The 23,910-nt window shown below is 33.9% G+C and overlaps 1 protein-coding gene across 2 annotated transcripts in view; it reads right to left on the reverse strand.

The window, feature by feature from the left end:
- Nucleotides 1-23,910, reverse strand: part of TRHDE (thyrotropin releasing hormone degrading enzyme) — a 370,897-nt gene that overhangs the window by 79,051 nt on the left and 267,936 nt on the right. For both annotated transcript variants that reach the window (XM_019651780.1, XM_019651779.1), the window contains 2 exons: nucleotides 5,891-5,956; nucleotides 5,132-5,319 (listed from right to left, as the gene is read on the reverse strand). In XM_019651780.1, coding sequence (XP_019507325.1) covers nucleotides 5,132-5,319; nucleotides 5,891-5,956 — 254 coding nt within the window. The remainder of the gene's footprint in view (nucleotides 1-5,131; nucleotides 5,320-5,890; nucleotides 5,957-23,910) is intronic.

Below are 23,910 nucleotides of genomic sequence, written 5' to 3' on the forward strand. Positions count from 1 at the left end.
GATTGGGGGAGGGGGGTTGTCACCTCGAATGGTAAAAAGTATAACTATTGCACTGTGTTGTACAGTTGAAACTAATTCTAAAAAATGTGTATTTCACAATAAATAATAATTTAAAAAAAGTCATGACATATTTTTTCTGTTTTTCATTGCAAAAATGCATCATGACTTTTCCGACAACCCAATAAAATTATAATACAATGAATGATGCTAGCATTCATTTGATTAACACCATCTTTGAGCAAACATCATACTACACATTGCTATTGTAATTCAATTCAACTTCAAAAAGTAATACATAGATAATATCTCTTAAAATTGCACATTTTTTGGGCACCCACCCCCGGTATAACAAGAGTATTCTGACCTATCATTGCACCATTGTCAACAGGGATAGCTAACAATATCCAGTATGAGAAAACTATTTTTTTTGTTTAAAAAATGTAAAAAGAGATACTATGTGAGCTCCATAAATGTGAGAATGAATGGAGATTTGAGAATTTCTCAGGGAACATGTCTGGGGGTTATTTAACTGAAAACATAATGAGCATGTCTTTTGTGGGGTAAGAAGGCAGGACCTCTCCTCTAAATCTGTTGTGTGGAACTTATTATTTTATCATTTCATGTTTCCCATTCACAATACACAGAACTCAGTAACAGTGAAAAATCCAAATGGAAGGTTGAAGGAAATTCATAATTTTACACCAACTGCTATCTACAATATGGAAAAATCTAAATAATATGTTTAAGATTCTAAATTTTAAAATTATCTGGTATACTTAATCAGAGAAACATTTTTGAGTGCCTGCTATGTGGAGGCACAATGCTGTACTGCAATGGACTCCACAAAATTGGTCAGGAAATAAACAATCTATACTAGCCAAATATGTATTGATTTTTTTAGGTAGAGGTTAGTGAATACAACTCATGTCAGCTCTTTAACAAAAACCTCCAAGCGCATAACATACTGTGAAGAATTTGCCACAAATATTCACCGGCGGATTCACTGTGAGGGAAACACAGAGAATTGATATATTTCTTTAACAGCCAATCTCTTTTTTTAAAAAAAAGAAAAAAGACTTTTTTTGACTAATTGGAATAACTCGTTAAGAAACAACACCGTCTGACTCTGGATTTGATTCTCAATTTAAACTATGAGCACAGTTTTGCATACCTGAGATCTTGCAAAAGCCTGGAAATGAAAAGCATTCCATAAACTGCTGTTGAAGTGGATTGTAGTAAAATTAAAAGGTCCCAATTAGCGCTAGATAAGACAGAGATTAACATGAAGAACTTGACTTTTTAGTATATATTCCCCATATTGAATTGGAGCAATGAAATTGTGAATTCAAACAAATATCAATTAAAGGGCAAGAAATATATAAAACTGAAGATGTGTGAAAATCCTCAAGGATAAATGTTTCTTTTTTGTAGCATGGTCATAAAATATTTGTGAGACATTATTTGCCCTAATATAAAGAAACTTATAATTTGCATGTATTTAAACTGCATGCTTCCAAATAATGAAACTAGAAATTAGGAGAAAAATTGGTGTAGTTCAGTTTTAGAAAAAGTTGCTCAAGTACAGGAAAAAGAGATTTATATCAATATCTTTATGTTGCTTACATAAATTCCACATACATATAAGAAACTTCCTAAATGGCAGGCATTGCATTGTATAGCTGCTCAGATGCAAAAAAAATTACCTATTAGGCATTGGGTTAAAAATACTGGGCATTTTGAAAACTTTTAAAATAGATGTCTATATATTTCCTAAGAGTGTTTCTATACTCGATTCTATGTGTTGTATGTACGTGTATATATATGTATGTATATACATTTAAAAGCACACAACCAAAATCTATACTTTGTCACAAAGACAAAATAAAAATTACAAATTACTAAGTATATCTGAAATTTATATTCACTTCTGAATTGCTGTACTATCAATGCTATATGTTATTTTTCATAACTTTCCCAACAAGTCATTAGTCTTTTCACAAATTTCATTTTAAAATCAAAGAAACCATGGTAATTATGTTGTTTTATGATTACAACTGAGAAAGCTGGAAGATGCTGAATGCTGTTGAGTGAAGAACTCTGTGTGGTATGCTGTGAAGAAATCTAAGACTGCAGTGGGTTATATTTGAAAAGAGACTAAAAAAACAGTACTTGTGAAATTAGATTGTAGCCCAGCTGCATAAGTTTAACTTGACTTTTAGTCACCTCACTTTATGCAGAAAAAACAAAAACAAATTCTATTCCAAGAGACCCTCCAGATTTTTTTTTCTTTAATAGTCCCTGGGACTACCTCTCATCATCAGTAATTCACATTTTTATTATAAAACAATGTTTAGTCTTATTACATTAAGGTAGAAAAGAATATGCACGTATTTAGCTTGAGTGAGAAATCTTTTTTTTTTTTAATGTACCAAATATTAGTGAAGCACTAGTGGGGATGCCATGAAAAACTGTTCAGAGGTTGTTCTCATCAGGTCAATAACAAAAGGAAAATATGACTGCGGAGACAAATATAATTCTGTGTAGCACAGGACTCTGAGAAGTGTATGAGGAGATATTACTTAACATTGCAGTGTGTTAACTTTATAAAGGATAAAAAGCTATACAAATTCACAACTTCCCAAATTCAAAAATTCCAGCAAATATTGTACTCACTTTTACCTATCAATTAACTTTTTGCAATTATTAGTTATGTAAAGATTTTTTCTTTCTGTTTTATAATATAGTAGCTACCATACATAAAACATAATCACTGTGCACATTAAAAATGTCCTAGGCATGTTTTAGTGATATTCCTTTGCAAAATTCAAGACAAAGAATTGAGTATACTGGCTCTGAAAATAACCACAATTCACAGGGTTTTTGGCATAGATGGGCACTATGTTTTACTACATCAAGAGTTTGTACTATATAAGGAAGATCTAGAAAGGCTATATATAAAGGGCAGCTAGAATTGGTATTAAAGCTTTGACCACAATGTTATAGTGAACTAAATAATCAATAATATAAAATCAAATACTAAATTTTCTACTGTAAGCTCTATTATTTCAAAATAGACAAAAAATAATTTTTGACATTAATGGGATGCCATGCATTATCTTACTCTTAATATTTTATACTCCAAATTCTCAGGGTTCAAAATCATCTATATGATTTTATAACCCGAGCAGAATCAAAGCTTTATAGATGTTACATATAGTTATACAGCCTAGGAGAAATTTTTCCTTTAAAGAATCAGACTCGTGGCTGATAACATCTGATGCATGTTATAGGTTGACAGAGTATTTTTGTTCAAAATTTGTTCTATCATCTGCATGTCCTTTATGTTTTTCTGCATCAGTGATGCTTGTATCAAACTAATCATTCTCAAAGGCATGGCGGAATCTCTCTAACTTTGCCACAGTCAAGTAGTTTTTATGTACTTGTTGGCATGGCCAGGGTTTATGCCTAAGCGGGTTAGCCTGGAGCCAGACTGCGGACGATCAGGAGCAGCATTTGGTAGCTGTGGGGAGTCCAAGCTGGATAAAGAAGTGCTGACAGATGGACAACATGGATGGATCTTGAGAATATCATGCTAAACAAAATAAGACAGAGGGGAAAAGTAAAAAACCATATGATTTCACTCATATGCTGGATATAAAACTGAAAGCAACAAACGAACAAACGAGAAACACACAAACAAAAACTCATAGACATAGACAACATATGGTGGTTACGAGAGGGAAGGGGGGTGAGGGGAGTATGAAGAGAGTAAATGGGATCAAATATATGGTGATGGAAAGAGAGCTGACTCTGGGTGGTAAACACACAATGCAATATACAGATGATGTATTACAGAATTGCACCCTTGAAGCCTATATAATTTTATTAACCAATATCACCCCAACACATTTAATAATTAAAAGAAAAAAAAAAAGAAGTGCTGACAGTCAGACCCTGATACTGTGGCAGGGTAATACGTATTCCATGGGTGCAAATGGACTGCAAGGGCAGTTTGTTGAAGGAATGTGTGTATATATATATATATATATATATATATATATATATATATATATATATATAATTTTTTAAGGAGATTTAAGACAATGCTTTCCTAAATGGGATTCCAAATTTAGTCACCAGTAAGCATTAATGAATTTCTCTTCTACCTGGAGCCCCTCTGGGAGCGAGGCTAGGACTTGGGAACGATTTCCATTCATCTCAGTGATAACAAAGAAAAGTTAATGCATGCTTCACATCCCATAGATGCTGGTGGGTGATAAAGTCAGACTCCTAATTTTCCAAGGTCCTAGGAGACGGCATGACCAACCTCATCCAAACACCTCATTTTATTTATTGGTTTTAACCTCTATCTCTCCCTGTCCCACCAATCTCTTATTAGGGCACCTAATAAACATGAAATTGAGTGATAAAGGTCTACTATCTTTCCTTGGCTCAGTCTTTAATAAGACACAAAACATGAAGTGGAAAAGAAACATGTGGTGCTGCATTGTCAGTAATTAAATAAGAGTTTCAAAAGTAAGTTAAAGTATCAACAAATCAAAATTCTATGTATGTTTTCTTTTTAGTGGCTTTAAACACTAAAAATGAGGGAAAGGAACATATTTTGATACTAAGTGGCATTGATACTTAGACCATTCTGAAATGAATCTAGTTTGTGTTCCTTTGGCTCAGACACTAGTTAATCTAATATTGTTTGTTTTAATTCACCTCCCTGGATTGCTAGTTTCTGTTTTCATCTATTTTATAAATCACAGTTTGCTCAATTCCATTTAATTCACTTCATTGCATCTTAACTTTCTTGAATTTAATTCAACAAACATTTACAGGGAAAAGTAAATAATTACATATTATTTTCTTAAATCATCATGATGATTTAAATTCTGTTTTCCTAAACAAAATAACTTTGGTATGCTATCATCTTGATGGTTAAAATATCTGGAAATGAGAGTAAAAGAGGAATCAAAATGAAAATACCATATGTAAACAAATCAAAACTAGATTTTGCTTACAACATTTCAGATTTGTGTTGCCAGTGCTTTTTAAAATATGAAAAAAGTGCAATGAAACATAAGAATAAAAGTTTTTTTTTCATGTAAAAAAAGTATTGTACCTGTTATTTTGATGTGCAAGTGCTTTAGTTTTAGCACTGATGTCATAAATAAAATGTTGTTGGGTAATTATTATCCAATTTTCTGCTGTTGTATTTCCCAAGATGGTGATGACAGGATAACCCATCTGGAGTGTCCACTGATCCATTACTTCTTGTATGTTTACATATTTTCCATTCCTTTTTAATGCCTTTAAAACCAAAATTGTATAAATTAGTTTATAAACATAAATTATAAACATAATTAACATTGAACCATTTTCATTTTTACCTTTATAATTTACCTAAATATGAAAAACATTTAAATCAGTGATGTTAATGTTAGTAACACTAAAGTTTTTACTTAATGGAAGATAAGACATATATTTTTGTTGTTGTTAGAGCAAGTACTTGCAAGCATCATTAATTACCCTCAGTATGTCTAGCATCAAATTTAAATATTCTTTATTCACATGTAGAAAACAATTTATTTAAAAAGTCAATACCTGACACCATATTAAAATTATATTTCAGAAGTGTTGTCATGTTGAAAGTAGGCAAAATATATTTTACTACCATTTGTAGTTTAAGTAATTTTAAAACTCACTATCTCTATAATATATATATAATATATCAAAAATAAAACAAGAAAGCAATATGAGCAAAAGAAAAGTATGAAAAGCAAAAGCAAGCTGTCAGTATCAATAAAAGTTATGACTGTTTTATAAACTCAATTCAAATATTCAAGAAGAGGCTTCGATATTGGAGCTTCCTATACTTTACCTCTGATAGTGTATTCCAGAGATCATTTCTGGCTGCATTGCCATACTTATGAATGGTTAAATAATCCTATAAAGAATGCAAAATTGTAATTACAATTCAAAGGCTAAGCAATTTCCAGTAAATGTATTTATTTCTCAATTCAATTAACCATTTCCATTTGTTGAAATTGCATTAACACTAAAAGCAAGACATGCAGAAAGATGAAGACTCTCATTTCAAAATATTCCTAAAAGATTGAACTACAGCACATTTCTTAATTAAGTCATCAAACAATCTTTTAGAAATTATTAATCTTTTAAAATTATTTCAGAGATATAATCACTCCTTATGGATTTCCAGGGTCAAACATCTTTGTCTAATTTAGCAAGTCAACTTTGGGCAGTTTTGAAGAAACTATCTCTGCAGTGAAGTACATTAGGTAAAACTTTCCTATTAAGCTTTCATGTTGAAGTGTTGAAATTTTTTGTGTTGTTTTGTTTTTTGGAATAATAATAATAATTTTTAAAATCCTGCCTGATATATGCTGATGTGAAAAGGGATTGCTTTGCTAAAAGAGTGATGACTTTCTGTACAACCTGTCTAGCTCCCTAGCCTTTCTTCAAAGAACAGGCTGCCTACTACAAAAATGATATACTTATTTCCATGAGTTTGAAACATATATTAATATGTAATAAGAAAAGTCAATCCTAAATTTATTTAATATGTTTGGGCTTAGGACTTCCCACTTCCCATTTTCAATCATGAGTAGTGAGACCTACACACTTTCTATCGGATTCATGCCTGCTCTCTTCCACGAAGCATGGTTTATGTCACTACAAATGTGCTATTTAGTTATGGCTACTTGACATTATCCTGTTCTGAATCCAAAGTAGAAAAAGTAGTGTTTTATATTATAAAACAGAGAGTCCCTTCACTTGAAATTCCATCATCTCTATAACATGTAGGTCATAGACAAAATCCTAATTTACATCACAGTCCTAAAACTAAAAAAAAAAAGAAAAAGAAAAAAATGTTGACTCCTTTCAGTACTTTACATAAATAGTTCAGGGATAATTAAAGCGGGGAAAGCAAATTTTCTGAAATACAAATTACAGCACCTGTGACAGATTCAGCTTTGTTGGCAACTCACAGCCCAGCAAATGGCAACTCCCACTCTATCAGGCTCCTAGAGATGCAATGTCCAACACTAGCTCAGCAACCACAAATTCGTCATCATCATCGGGTGTTAGGAATAACTTTATTGAAAGAAACATAACCCCGGATAACCAACCTGAATCCCAACCTTGGCTTTGAAAATGCCATCTGAGGCATATTCATTTAGAACCCAGGGACCTGGGTTTACATAAATTATTTCAGATTTAATTGTCTGAATAATCTTTTATGCATTTTTAGCATTTACATGAATAAATTTGGGAACATTGGGAATTATGAAACATAAACTTGAATTGTATTTTAGTGATGCTATAATAAAAAGGGGTTAAAATGAGAACTATTTATTACTGGTTTCTGTTTATGGATAGTGCTTCTAGGATCATCCATAAGAGGAAATGAAGGAATACGACGTGGATCTTGAAAGGTCCAATATATAACTACATATTTCTCTTCATAGACAGGTTATAAAAATCCCACTGTTCATGACAGGAGTTGACCTTGGCCTAATATTGACCATCAACTTGAATTCTTGGTTTCCTCCCCAGTTCAGAATGAAGTACAAATCTACATTTCAAGCAAGCTAAAATGACAATTATTCAGGCTAAGGAGGCAACTCGTATTCAGGCCAACAGCGTATCTTCTTGGACTCCCAGCAGTCCCAATTTTCAGGTGTTATTGGAATTCTACATATGTCAACTCTTTCCCCAAAAAAGTCCCAAATGTTTTCATTAGTTATTATAGTCGTTTTCTTGCACACAAATTGTCATATATTCAATTAAGGAAATTTTGCTTTCTCTTTGTAGCATTACAAAAAAAAAAACTAGAAGAAAAATAAACATGGTTTTTTGATTATCAAACATTTATTTATTCATTCATTCCAGAAAATGTACACTACATTTTGCATGTGCCAGGTAGCTTTCTAGGTGCTGGGGAAACAATGTTGGCGAAAAGGTTACTGAGGACAACTGCAAATACTGAGATGTGATTTGTGGAGGAAGGTTTCTGTGACTGAAACTGCAGCAGTCTTAGCACAATAATCACTTGACAAGATGAATTCAAACATCTGGCCTATGATTAAACAGCATTTTAAGTTCCCTTCTAACCTACCACGAATATGGAAATTGCTGGAGTTATGAATCTAAAATGGAAATTTGTTTATATTTAAGTGTGTGAAAGTCAATCAGCAGGAGATTTGACATCAGGATATAAAGCAGAAGAATGTTTTAATATTAACGGTAAAAAGAATTGTGGGCTCTCTACACAAAATATTTCAGAAATAGCAAAGCTGCTGAAAGAATAAAACAAAGATGACCACTAGAGTAATCTGAAGGGACATAACCAACAACATAAACTGATTAAAAGTTAAAAGCATATTAAGCCAAAGTGTATTCCAATACATAAAGTGCAGGCTAGATGGCTGTAGCAATCCCAAGCATCACATTTCAGACATGACATGGCACAGAGGAAAGAGACAGAATTTTCCTGAGAAGTTCTTTTTAAGAATCAAGAAAACTTTCCCTGGAATGCTGCATCAAATCCCCATGTAGCCCATTTGTCAGAATTGCATCAAGTGCTCTAGCTGAAATCTGTTCAGGAAGATTTAGGGAGAACTGTTTTGGGACTGGACAAGGCAGGACTCAGTCCTGTGAAGTATGTGGTTGTACAGAAGAGTGTGAGCACCTGAACAAAATCAGAATGCGGTTAGTAAGAAGGAAGAAGAGACTAGCCTATGGGTAGATCACCAGCAGTGTTTTCTCTAATGAGACAGGAGATATGAACCTGGGCCTCAGTAATACTGGGAAGTAGGATCCCTTCCACATGTAAGACGAGTCTAGGAAATGTCAGATAAATTCAGGCACTGAGTTTTCTGATTATGTGACAAGAAGTTTGAAGCAGGGGTTTGAAATATTGTTCCTTTCTGTTAAGAATAACTGGACCTCAAAAAATTGGTAGTGGGCATTTGTCATTCTTTTGGCTTTCCAGCACTTAAACACCACATTTATATGGGGGCCATAACTCACCATGGAGTCCTGGAGGAAAGTGAGGGCTCTGCCTCCCCGCTTGAAATGGAAGGAACAAAATTCTAAATGTTCCGTCCCCACTCTCCCTGACTATAAAGCATGGACACGTGCCCTGGCCTCAGAGAGTGGGTAGGTACTTCATCCCAGTACTGTGAATCCTAGAGGATCAATGCCAAGAAGCAAGAATAGTTAACAGATTGTTCCCAGTGATGGTGACAATGAGGTTCCAGAGGTAGCCACGCTAATGGCAGCAACTGAACCAGTCACTCATGTGGCACAAACTTGGCTAGGCGTCTTAATTTCTGAGTCTCCCTTAGTTCCTATTATCTGTTTTCTAAGCCTGATTCTTCAGCCTTCCCAATGACTCCAAAAGCTACCCTACAATCCTGCCATTCAATTCCGTTTTGCTTCATTTACTCAGTTTGTTTCTGTTGCTTGCAACCCCAAGCCCTGGCTTACATAACAATAAAGAATGAGTATATATATACACATATATACATATATATATATATATATATACACACACACACACACATACACATACATATATGTATATATACGTATATATGTGTATATATATACATATATATGTATATATAAACAAAAACAAATAAAGACATTTTAAATTTTATTGTTAACCTCAGAAAGAAAAATAGAAATTATTTCTCACAACTTATACAAAAAAAAAGAAAAACCCAGTTCTATTTGTTAAATCTACTAGTCTTTCATTGTGTTATGAACTGTAGGTATGGAGGAGAGGAGGGAGGTAGATACCCTCCACAGACAGCAGTGTACATGAGTAACAACAACAACAAAAATAAAACAATGCAAAAATTTTCTCTTAAATCTCCTATAGCCGGGGTTTCACAACTGGAAACCAAAAGTTCTAAAATTAAGTATTTGTAAGTGTGTGCATTATTAAAGTGATCTTAAAGGGATTCATGGACAAAAACAAAAGCGAATTAAAAGCTGCCGGATCACAGCAATGTCACACAAGGACTGAAAAAAACCCACATGAAGCCTGGCCCATGCACTTCAGAGGATATTTCCACATTCCCTGACCTTGAGAAAAAGAAGAAGAAACAAGGAGACTAAAACAATGACAGATGCACAGCTGAAACACAAGAAAGCTAAACTACAGATCAAGACATTATTTTGGTTAATACCTGAAGACTATTTGGAGATTATGAGATTAAAATGAGTAGCACAACATTGAAAAAGTATTATGCAAAATAAAAGAATGTTTACATTTTAATTCTATTAAATAAGAACCAAGGATGAAAAGATATAATTATTCAACCTTTACTATTAAATTATAACAAGTTTTCAAGGAGGAAACCCAGAAAAACAGAAACCATTACCAAACTTTTGGAGGTACAGCAGTTTCTGGCCATGAGACACAATAAAAAAAAAGAAGTGGAATTTAGGAAAGAAAGTTATTTGAATAGATAGGACAACAGTAATTGAAGTCAGTTATATCATTGTTTCATGCTATTTTGACTTTGATTTTTGAAATGTGTATTCAACCTAAATTTACTTTGAGAAGTTGCTTACTTAGATACAGGAGCATTCAGATATTTCTCTAGGAACAAAAAGGTACTTTACATGTTTTAAAAATCCATTACTCCACCTAGTAAGTGTAAGTTGTGTAAAATCAGTAGATTTCCAGAAGAGGTTGCTAAATATACCAGATAATCAAAAAATTCTAAATCAAAACAACCTGCTAGCACATGACAGATTTTTTTTGTTTATCTGTCTTAAATTTTAGACAAATGGCATATTCTCACATCAGTTTTGTTTTCACATATCTCTTACGTAGTAATTACAGATTATGCCATCAATGCCGCAGCACGTAGGAGTGTCACCAAATGTACAATATTGCCACTGTTGAATTTGTACCCCGTTCTGGAACAACTTGACAGAGTGTTACACCTGTCAGTGTAATAGTGTGAATGTAAGTCTGCAGGGGTGTTCTGGGGTACTAAAATATCCCCACCTCTCACTTCTGCTGCTAGTTTGAAATAGCACTGAGACATAAAGTGAATCAATTGGCGAGACTGAAGTTTGCGAATTGCTTTTTCCGACTGCCCTGGTAAAGGGCTTTGACCATGACAAGCTCACAAAATAGATAAATTATATCCCGGCTGGTAGAAATATACTGCCTTTTGTAAATCAAGGTGTCCACTGACTGTAAGCCATGTACATGAAGATTCCCATTTCCACTCCCTTTCTTCTCAGCCCCTGGTGCTGGTGACCAGTTGAGAAGAAAATCCAACTCAGTTGAGAAAGAATTGGTGTGTATATTCTGAAAAACAAAATAATTCAGGCTGATCTTTATCAGCCATATAATCTTGGGTAAGGTATCTTTTTTCCTCAACCTTAATTTATTCAACTAGAAAAAATAGATAATCTAGTACTTGAGGAGAATATGCACAGCAAATGACACAAAACAAGTAAAGCACTTAGAAAAAGAGCTGTCACATATATTGGGCTGTCGGAAAAGTCGTGATGCATTTTTGCAATGAAAAACAGAAAAAAATACATCATGACTTTTCCGACAACCCAAGAAAACTTTAGTTATTTTAAGATCAAGCTCAAGAGGGGGGAAAAAAAGTCTAGCATCAACATCTTCCTCTACAAACTTACCTCTAAGAGAAGCCAAACTGTTCCAGAGGCCCAAGAAAGGGAAATTATATCAAATAACTCAGAGAAAAAAACATATAAAAGTTATTAAAAGCAAAAATTCTAGAAAATAATTGAGGCCAGTTCTTCAAACTTGAGGAAAGCTTTGAAACCTTCCCCACCCAAGTCTGGACAGCAAAAGGAACTTGGAGGGCTCTCCAAGTTGTGGGGTCTAGCACCCTTTTTTCACAGAGCTCTACTGAGGTGAGAATACCATTGATGGGTGGCTCATGGAATGGGGCACTAATTAGGCTTGTCAGCACAAAATAGCCATACCTGAGTTGGCACTAAAGCAGCCAAGACAGCAATCTTCAGGTGACCAGAAAGGCAAGGCTAGGAGAAGATATGTCAAATACTCAAGTGACATGCACTGTCTCACTTCTGTTCCATTCGCTCATCAGCCCACTCCGTGAAACTGATATGACTGCATATCAGTGTGGATGAGAACAGAGGGCTCTTCACCATATGTTTTGGGCTGAAAAAGTTCCCCGGAACATTCTCAGATTAACGGCCATGCCGTAAGGGGAATTCAATAAGGACAGATTAAATTTCCCATATGCTCAGAAATATGGGATGTCTTGATTCAGTGTTAAAATCATACATACCTGCTAATATATTATTTACTGTTAACATTATTCATGGCAGGTATTTGTCTATCAGATCCTTTCTATCTTCATTCCCCTGATCATAGATCATAGTTTCATAGTTCATCTTAATCAATTTCTAGCAAATAGCCTCATCTCCTTTGAATCTTTGTCCTTCCATTATACTAGCTGGCAAAAACCCCAATCCTGGGTGAAACAAAGTACAGTAATACCTTGGTTTGTGAGCATAATTCGTTCCAGAAACAAACTACTCGTATTGCAAGACATCGTTCGTTTACCACATTAAGTTGTATTAGAAATGTTAGCTCATCTTGAGGAACAATCTCAAACCAAGTTACTCACAATCCAAAGTTTTACTGTATTTGCCTTCACCAAATCTGCACTCATGCAGCTGAGAATCACAGGATAAAGCAATGCAATTGAGCAGTTTAGTTTTATTATAAATTCATAATCACCAAACTCAAACCAGCACTCAATACAACCATGCCTTCCTATCTACCTAATCCTCAAACCTCTCTAATGTCCAGCATTCCCTCACTTTCAGCTACTGGCCTTACCTCAAAAAACGCTGAAAAAATAAAATTCATTAGAAAGGAACTTCCTTCTTTTTTAATTTCCAAATCTCTAAATTTCCTGGAAGTGTATCTCTTATCAAAAACTAGTCATTTTATCTTCTCAAGGACCAATGTCCCAATTATCTTTTACTTCTCTAGAGTAATCAAATGCTATTTCTCTTTTCTCTACCAGCCTAAAGCTGGTACAATTGTCTCCCAGCTTTAAAAACTAAACAAAACAAAAGCCTTCCTTACCCTTTATCCCCCTCTAACTACCTACCCTGTTTTTTCTGAGGTTCTTTTTTGGCCAATTTCTTTAAATTTTAATCTACATACACTGTATCTACTTAGACATTTTCCATTCACTCTTCCACTGAAATCAATAATTTGCAAGCTTCCAATGAACGTTTTCAGTCTTTCTCCTTCTCCACCTCTCAGTTGCATTTAACCTCACTGATCACTTTCTTAGTGTTTAAATAACTTTTTCTGGACGTGAGTGACACCACATCCTTGGTATTCTGCGTGACACTCTAGCTGTTCCGCCTCAGTCTGTTTCACTGTCTGTCCTCTTCTTTCCTCTCAACCTTCACTGTTAAACAGTCCCAGGCCTTCAACTCAGAAACCTTAGAATCATTCTTGGGTACCTTTTTGTCCTCTCCTCTCACACCACACTTTTCATCCAATCTATCTTTAGGTCCACTTAATTCTACCTTCAAAAAACATTTTGAATGCACACATGTCTTCGTATATCTACTGTCTATTTAAGCCTCCATTATCTCTCACTTGAATATTAAAGTATATCTTCATAATTATATTACCTGATTCCTCTCTGAGTATTCTGAGGGCCCCAATCCCAAAGTATTATTACAAGTAGCCAGATAACTGTTTACATATAAATAAAACCATGTCACATCCCAGTTTAAAACTGTTTAATAGCATCCCACTGCACCCAGAATAAAACCCAATCTTCCCAACAGTCTACTTTGGCACTGCATAACTAGCTCTTGCCTCCTCTTCTACCTCATCCTTGGCCTTACTAACTCTACTCACCCACACCAGTTTCTCTCTTTGCCTTGAATATGCTCAGTTCTTTGCCTCAGCCCTTTGCACAAACCCTTCCATTTCCTTGAAGGATCCTCTCCTCCCCCTTTCTCTTCCTTCAGGCCTCAGTATACATGCTTCTTATCAAGGAGTTCCTAAACACACAACTGAAGTTGCCCTACCCACCCACCCAAATGTTCTCCCAGAGCATCCTATTTTATTTCTTCCTAGAATGTATCACATTTAGTGAATATGTATGTATTTGCTTTTTTCCTATTCAGTGTCAATCTTATTCTATGATTCATGAGATCAGTGGCCATATTTGCTGTGTGAAGCATGCCCTGAATACTAGGTACTTATCATGGTATCTGACATGGAGTAGGTATGCAATAAGTATATGTGGAATAAATAAATAATTGAACATGTCCATTGGGTGAATGACAGGGACTGCAGACATAAAACCAAGCAGAGCTGGTGCAAGAGGGAAAAAAAAAACACAATTCTGGTTTATTAGCACAAAGCATTGAGAAAATATTTTAACAACTAAAATGAATTATTGCTCTTAAGGAAAAAATTATCTGTAAAATAATCACAGGGAGAGACCTTGAGCAAAAGAGAAAAGTGACTCTAGGAGACTGATTGCAAAAAGAAAAAGAGATGCAGTATAAGAAATGAATATCACATTTCTGTGTGTGTCATACTAACACGGAGCTTTCTCTTCCATAGACAGAAACACAGAGGTAGATCAAAATGCAGCTTCGAATGTATTTGAACCTTTTGCAAGACAGGTTCCAAATATATAACTTAAACTAGGTTTTCACAGCATGACTCAAGTCATTAATTTATAACGTGGTTTTTTTCTTAACAATAATTTTGACATTTAGATATCACAAGGAAAAAAGGATTTGTAGTAAATATGTCATGGTCCATTGCTTTTATTTTAGAACCATTTATATACAGTTATGAAAAACAGAATAAAATGTCAATTTTTAAATGGGTAAAAGACATGGATAAACATGTTATAAAAGAGTAAATGAAAAGAGTGAAATGTGAGAGAATATATGAAAAATTTTAACCCTATTTGCAATAAAAAAATACATTGAACTAATGGGATATTTTTTTATTTACTAAATGGGTAAGAACCTTATTTTTAAAATGTATAAGACACAATGCTCTTTGCTTAGTGTATTATAAAAAGAGAACTTTCTACCATTATATATTGGCTTAACATTTTGGAAGAAAAATTGATAATGTTTCCAGAAATGTATATGGAAAAACAATAAAAATATTATGAGAAAAATCTATAATTTCAGGATTATTATACAGTATTGTTTATTTAACAAAAATTAAAAAGCATTCATTTTCTTGTTCACAAACAAGAAAAAAACTAAATATTATGATACATCTATGCCATATTACAAGTATTAAACAATGTAATAAAATTATCAAGCTATTATGAAAATATGACTAACGCGGGAAAAATATCTTCCCAATTAAGAAAGTTTTTTTTTTAGTGTCAAAACTTGCAACACTGCCAAATATGTAGTTCTAGGCTATTACATGAACGTTCCTAAAAGAGAACATAAAATAAGAGAAAAAATCAATTAAAAGAGGAAAAGGAAAACTGCTGATGCAAGAGCTAAATAAGTTAGAGAAACATTCCTCTAAGGCAAGTTTACTGTACTTATGAGCTAGCAGTCTAACCAAATGGTAGTGTCTGTAAGGAGTGAGAGACAGTTTGTAGATAGGTGTACCCAAGTGTGTGCATATTTAAAGATCAGTATGCATTTTCATACATACCAACACACAAATATGTCCACCCATCAGCCAGTGTGTCTAATAATTTCACAGATATATTTTAAGTAAAGTTATCAAAAACATAATTTTATAGTACCAACACTATTAGCTAAAATGTATAATATATCTTGAGCCTTTAACAAACAGATAAAAGAAAACCAATAAACATAAACTTACAAGGTCTCTCATTGAGGGGGATAAATGCCTGAAGGATGACGAAATGGAGATACATGTCTTTAAGAATAAAAGCTTTTTAGTTGATGCTTTATAGTCAGAGTGCTCAGTTAACAACATTTAATTCAGAGGCAAATGATGAAGATTCAATATGTGACTGCCTATAAACAAACTAATCGAAACTAATGAATAAAAGTAATTGCTGATTCACAAATATGAATAGTTATTGCTATTTAATATTTAAAAGTACTTGTTTATTTATTAGAGACAGTGCTCTTAATTCTCAAATCTATGGAGTCTTTTCTTAAAATTAATATTTTTTTCCTCTATAATATGCTCATTAATTTTATCTGTATAGTTAGGTCTGAAATAAAGCTAATGCTAATTAAGTCAAATACAATGATTAAGCACCAGCAATGATAACATTATTTTCATGGCATTGAGTGATCACAACAAATTATTATGAAGTGTTAACCTTTTCTACCTACAGCATATCTAAAACTGCATAGCAATTTAAGTGAAGCACAGAGAAATTGAGCAAAAACTGTCTATGGTCATTCATTTTAGATTAAGCATGATTCAGCTACCATCTGGATGAAAATACGATACTATCTCTTCAGAAAGGAAATTAACTTTGACATACTGTCTCTTTTCCTCTAGTATTTTCTGAATTTTCATTTATCTGAAAACCTACACATAAGGGAGCAAACACTCATAAATGTAAGCCAGTAGTTATCAAATAAAAATCCTGTGTACACGTTAATATATAACTTCTCATTGGAATACAAGTTATTGAGTATGTTGGTGCTACTAATAATCCCCATGGCTTTGTGCTTGTCATTACCTTCAGGCTATCAGAATTTTATGAGCACAAAACAATAATAATGATATTTCCCTTTTGCTTTTTATCCACACCTCATTGCCTTACATTGATTTGCATAAGCAATTTCCACCCTGATAATTGGAGCCAAACATCTTGTTGTAGGTTACCTTATGGAAAAGGGCAGTTAAATACTAATCAAGAGAAATCTTTCCTTATTCACCATATTTTAGATGATATTGAATTACCCTCATTGGTTGAGTGAGAAGGTGACTCGTTTTCTGACATGGATTTCAGAGTTTGAGCTCATATCAAGCTCAACGATGATCTTTCTTTGTAAGTTTAATTCCCCAGTGTTGAGTCATAACAACATGAAGGATGGTACTGCTAGGGTGAAATCATTAAAACAATATTGTTTTTTTCTAAAAAGAAGAAGCAATAGTACTAATTACTTTTAATAGCTACTGAGCCAATCAATATTATCTGAGGATTTCATAATTATAGCCTTATTCTTTTATTTCTAGAAATATCAGAGATAAAAATGTAACTAGGGAGATTAGAACAAGTAAAAATGAAATAAGACAAGTCTAAGTCATGTAAAAAATCCAATCTAAACCACTACTTAAATTACTTACTTTAAAAATAAGCCTATCATACTTATGTAGAGTTAGGATTTGAGCTATAGGAACTTAAATTATAAAAACAATGTAAAAGAAGTAGATCCTAATTTATTGATCACATGAATCAGCATTGCTACATATGGGTGAAATTTAATGTATATGAATTTAAACAATAAAAACCCTAGGAGTTAAGGGTTGCTGAAAGATGCTTTGGAATGGAAATCAACACAATGATGGAAGAATAAAAAAATGCAAGAATTCAGACATTCTGTGGAGGAGTACCTTCTCTCCATTAAGAGTTCCACAGAAAGGAGCAAATTGAGACCCATAAAAGGTATTTTTTTTTTTTTTTAGCTGAGCCATCCTGCCACCTGTTGGCAGCTCAGCGGCTGCTCAGCTCGGGCCAGGACCCAAGCCACTTGTTACTCAGAGCTCAAACTCTTGAGCGAGCTGTTAACCACCTGAACCACTCAGCCGGCCCCATAAAAGGTATTTTCATTGAAGGAGGTGTTTAAAGGAAGCATTTGTTCAAAGGAGCAAGGGAGATTTCAGGGGTATATGTAAACTCACCAAGAACTTCTAGAGAGACAGGGCAAAATTGCAGTCTATTTCTATACTTCTATTCCAGGTACCACATAGAAAAGGAAAGCCAACAACAACATTGGACACTGAAGATTGTCCATGTGGAAAAGAAGAGAAAAATGAGGTGCCCCTGCCTGTACTCCCTCCCAGTGTCCTGCTAGTGAGGACTCTGCTTATGCTTGTGACATTATAATGAGAAAATCGCATTCAACTAGTGTAGTATTAAACAGATGTGGCGCCCCCTTCTCCTTACAGGATGACTTGGGAAGGAATTTTGGAGGTATTTATGCCACAAATATGAGGCAATAAAGGTAAGAATTACATTATGTATAACTAGTGTAACTCGAGCCTATATATGAAAGGGAGCTATTAGTTACTTCTGACCTGCCTATTCCATTTCCCATTGACGTTAAGTCCCTACAGATAATGTATCCTGCAGTTGTTTTCTTAGTTATCATTACTCACCAAAACCATTGCTAGGGGAAAACCCTGGACTGAGAAAACCCATAAGCTTAGTCTCTAGTTGCCCTATGCATAGTTGGTCTTAAAGGCAATTTAGGCAAATGGCTGCTTAGATTTTTCTGCCTGCATTTACCCTATCCTAGAAAGATTTGCTCATCTGGGAGTGAGAGAGGTAGAAAGCAGAGCCAGCAGTTGTAATTGTGCAAATCAAAATTGTGAAACTTTTAATTTAATAAAAAAGAAAAACAATTCTTCTCAATAGTAAACTCCTTGTCCTCTCCGCTTTGGTTCTTTATCTTAGAAGAAGAATAAATTTAGATATTTAAAACTGTTAGACATATTACTGGTACAGATGCACCCTGACACAATGAAATCAACTCATTCAAAGAGGAAACTGGGATTATAGACCACAGGCAACTGAACTGTAGTTAGGAAATAAGTGAATGACGGTCATTGATTGATTTTCCTAATTTGTGCCATTATATATTCTTATAAAATTACTGAAATCAGTTGAAAACATTCTGCTCAGCCACAATAGTATCACAAGGTCTTAATATAAATATCAAGGAAGAGATAAAGCGTTACTATTTGTAAATCTGCATATGTTATTTCCACCTACAAAATTAATAAAATATTATTTAATCAATAGAACAAAGACATTTATAGATAAAATATGTTAGATTGTCTGTTAGCAATTCATCAGCATTCCTGCTACATTCTACACGTTTGTGCATCATATGGGCTGGAAGCTCAATTCCTAGAATCCTTTGCTAGTCAGGTCCAAGTTTAAGTTCTGCATGAAAAGTACACATAATGGGCATGAAAGAAGGAGGAATCATCATTGCTCAAGTAGCAATGAGCAGGCATGTGGGCTTTGGCAGAAGTTAAGGCAATACCAGTGGCTTCTAGGTGTAACGCAGGCAGCTGAGAATATGGGTTATTAGTTTGTTATGATACTTAAATTTCCTTTTTTAAAATTTTTATTAAATGAATTGGGGTGACATCGGTTCGTAAAATTATATAGATTTTAAGTATACATTGTTATCGTACATCATTTTTATATTGCATTGTGTGTTAAGTTTCTTGTTTTTCTGAAGTTTAGCAGTGGCTTTCCTGACTTTCTTCACTCCTCTAGCTCTCCCAACAATTTTAGAAAATTCATATGCTCTGTGTAAAAATAACTTTCTGCTTGAAATACTTAGAATGGTTTTGATTGGGGTATGGTATTATATGCCAGGAGTGGTAGTATTCTTTAGGAAACAAACCCTCAAAGATGGAAAACTACAATTGTTTGCCTGTTTTGATTAGATTTAAATGAGGTAATAGCATTGATAATGTGTAGTAAAATCCTGGTAACCCATGGTTGTCAGGGTCAAGACAAATTCTTAAATTATTCTTTAGAGTTGCCTAAATTAAAGAGTAGGCTTTGAGAAAACAAATGACTATTTCAATAAACCATTACAGTAGAATAGAGAATTATAAATTCTTCAAGAAGAATGGGTATTTCTGACTAGACTGGAGAGAGTACCAGAAGGAAAATATAACCTCAGTGCTTTAAATTCTCTGCTGATAGTATGGGCAGGGAGTCAGCGATCATCTGTGACTTTGCCGAAAAAGTCTTCTTTCCCCACTATTTAGAATGTAAAAGACCATTCTTAGTTCTCAGGCCATGCAAAAGCAGGCAGCAGGCTGTCGGTTGTCAAGATCAGTTTGAAAATCTCCAATAATCTGTATATAATAATAAAAGTTTCAATTTAGAAAAAATAAGAGTCATATATCCCTTTTAGCCTTAGAATCAATATAACTGAAAAGCAGACTAAGTTTTAAAATTCTGAGTGGTAAAATTACACCTCACGTAAATTTCATAGCTTTCTTAGGTCACTTATTAAAAATTAGAGTACTGATTGAGAAAGTGTGAGACACTGATAATTGGACACTTTAAAACCTAAATTCCACTGAGCCTCTCTTGGCTTCAAAAGCAGCTCCCCTTGTCTCTGAAAAAGTCAGCTACCTGTTGTCTGAATCCCCTGTAATGACAATCATCAAGGGGGTGCCGGTTCTTCTCAAGACTGACCTCTAACACACCTCAATGGTGTCACACTTAAGCAAAGTCAACTTCAGCAGATTCCAGGACTACAAGCAGAAATCTGACCTTAGGATGGACAACATATACACTGAAATATCTCCAAGAAACTTCAAAAGGTAAGTCCTTACAAAGTGTCATCTAAGATAACTGTGGCTAAATTACAAACATGTAAAGTATCCAGAGCAAAATATGAAAAGTACAACAAAATATGAAAATAACTAAAAAGTAAAGAAAACATAAGCTGTTTCTTAATGCTGGCAAAAAGAAACATATTACCAGCAAAAATTCTCGGTAACAACAAATGCTGGTCTGGTTGGACCACAGGGGATTACAGTTGACCCTTGAACAATGTAAGAGTTAGAAGAACCAAATCCCTTGCAGTGAAAATCTACCTATAACTTCTGACTCACCAAAAGCTTAATTGTTCTTTGGTATCCATGGGGGATGGGTTCCAGGACCCCCGCAGTACCAAAATTAAGTCCCCTATACAAAACGGCATAGATGAAACCATACAGTTGACTCTCCACATCTGTGGACTCCCACCCATAGATCGAAAACAGTAGAGGTATTTTTTGAAAAAAAATCCATGTAGAAGTGAACCTCTGCCGTTCAATCCCATGTTGTTCAAATGTCAATATACATTGAATGCCACATTAATATTCAGATTATTAACTGAAGACTCAAACACAGGGAGTCACTCACTTTTGCACATCTAGTTTACAAATTTTCCTAACAAATTAAAACAGCTGTCCCAAATTTAAGTATCAAACCCAAATGATCTAACTAGGAAAATGCATTAAATAAATCTTAGATTTAGAGAGTCTGAAAGATGGAAAAAAATCTTAAAGAGTATTTAGTTCAACTTTTACATTTCATAACTATAAAGTCAAAGGCCAAGAAATGTATAGTGACTTGTAGAAACCCTGCCATTCATTATGAACAGAAATTAGAATTATTTCTCCCTACTTATTCTATGGCCTCATGCATCCCCAAATATGCCTGCTATTATTTTGGGAAATTGAGTGTTGAGAACATCAGATATATAGAGATTGCAAAATATAAACATTTCTATGTTTTAAAAATACATTATTTATAAGTGGCATACAGAATCAAACAGGGGTTCAAGCTTGGTTCGCTCTCCACTTCACTTTCAATATGAACGTCAAAACAGAATCTAACTTATTAATGGTAGCCAGGATAAATTTTTGAATGTATGTATGTATTGTCTATTTTCAAAAAAAATGTTTTGAGGAAGTTTTTTAAAATAGGTATGCAAGACTGAACTATTTAAGCATCAGACAAAATTCAAAAAGTAAAGAGAATGAGACAAAAATGTATCAAGAAGACTAGACTAAGGAAAGTTGTCACTATTCAGTATAAAACTTTTCTAAACTTTCTAATAGCTGACACAATGGATTATATGGCTAATAGGAAAAAAACATTTCTTACAAAAATCTCTGAGTCCCTTCCTACTGAGGGATATATATATGGGCTGGAACTTAAAAAATTTTATATATAAAAAATATTATAAAAGGTAAAAAATATGTAGTGAAATCTATACTCAGATACTTTGTAGGTAAAATATGAACATGTGAACTGACTCAGAAATTTCCCAGAAACCTACTATTTTTCTATATGTTTTATTATATTTAATATATAGATACTATATTTATAATTTACTTTGTATATTTATATTTATTATATATGTATTACATTTTCCTGTGGTTGTATTTGTGAAAAATGTTTGCCTTGTTCCCAAAAGAGCCTAAGATAAATTATAAGGATACCAAAATTGTAAGAGAACACAAATTTTAGAAGAAACCACCATCATTATTGTTCCTGTGAAAACACGAGGACTAAGTAAGACCCAAGTACTAAGAAGATGGAGAAGAAGGAGGAGAAGGAAGAAGAGGAGGAGGAGAAATAAAGGGAAGGGAAGGAAAGAAAAAGGGAGAAAGGGAGGAAGGAAGAAAAGGAGGAAAAATAGATGAAAAACATGCTGCTTGCAATTTGGGATTGCCTACACCTGTACATCTAACCCTGGGTCTGTCTGCAAATGTAAACTTGCATTTGTCTTCACTGAAATAGCCATGGTTAATGTAAACACAATTAATAGATTTCCCAGCAGAGGTAAGCACTGACAGTCCAAATTAGCTCTTTCAACAAGACTGTAAAACCCAAACTCCCAAGAGCCTTGTGGATGGGAAATACATTACTATCATCTCTGTGACCACTCAACATCATGACATAAAGTGTCTGTTCAGGAGGTCATTTCCAAAATGTATCCCATACATCTTCATGCACAAGAGATGATAATTTATCACCTAGATGTAGGGATCTACTGTAAACTAATCCAAACTGCTGATGATACACTAAATCAGTTTGAGTGATGAGTATAAATAAAGCTGCAAGGAAGTACTGAAGGATGCATATCTATCTGATCAATGAGATGTCACAAGGCAAATGAAATGCAATGTTGACAAACATAGAGTCCCTCGGCTGAAAATTAACCAAATCAAGTATCAGAGCATAAAGGCATACATTAACACAAGTTTCAGATGAAAGTTTAATACATGAGAGTCAGAGGGTATATTCTAACTGTTTCAGATAAAACTAAACAGACTGGGCCAGTAGAAAAGAGAATATTAAACATGGATGTATTTTGCATACTATAGGAAGCACAACAGGACAAAGAAAAATATTGCAAAACAGTAATCCTTTCCAAATAATAAAACTATCGTTATTTAATCTGCTGAGCAAATCCATACACACAGATGAGAAAAAAACAATAAAATTTATATACAGAAAATGATTTCACATCAACTTGCTACCAGGAAATCAAATTCAATTTGTGTTGCCCCTATGGAAACTTAGATATTGGCTGGAACTGTCATGTTACAACCTCAATGGGGAAAAAGGAAGCAGTGGGGATAAGGAAGGACACTCCCCCAGAAAGTTGATATTCATGAAGAGCACTCCTTGAGAAAAAAGATTTTCCCAACTATGTGATCAGAATAAAGACTTCAGCACCCGGCAAATAGGTTTAATAGAATTCAGGTATTCTGAAGGTGTCCCAAATGGAAAGAGCTGATTAAAGTAATTCTAACTCCTGCTGAAACAAATCTGTGAAAATCTTCTCTAAGGGAAATTATTCCTCAAGAAATTTATTTGTTTTTCTTTGTTGTATTAAATATACAGCTTTTTCATAACATATTTAACTCTTGCTTTGTATTTTATCTTTTAGTTTATTTTGGGTAAAGATAGAATTATGTTACTAAAATATGACCTGATCCCATATGTAGTTTATTTAAATTTCAAAATGAAAAGCTTACTAAGAACAGATAAGATTGATTGCTCTCTCTGTCTTAGCATAATTGTATTTCAGGTGAACATCAATTTACTTTAAAGGACACTTCTAAGTAGC

This window comes from Hipposideros armiger, unplaced genomic scaffold (assembly GCF_001890085.2).
Source record: "Hipposideros armiger isolate ML-2016 unplaced genomic scaffold, ASM189008v1 scaffold_166, whole genome shotgun sequence".
Lineage (NCBI taxonomy): Eukaryota > Metazoa > Chordata > Mammalia > Chiroptera > Hipposideridae > Hipposideros > Hipposideros armiger.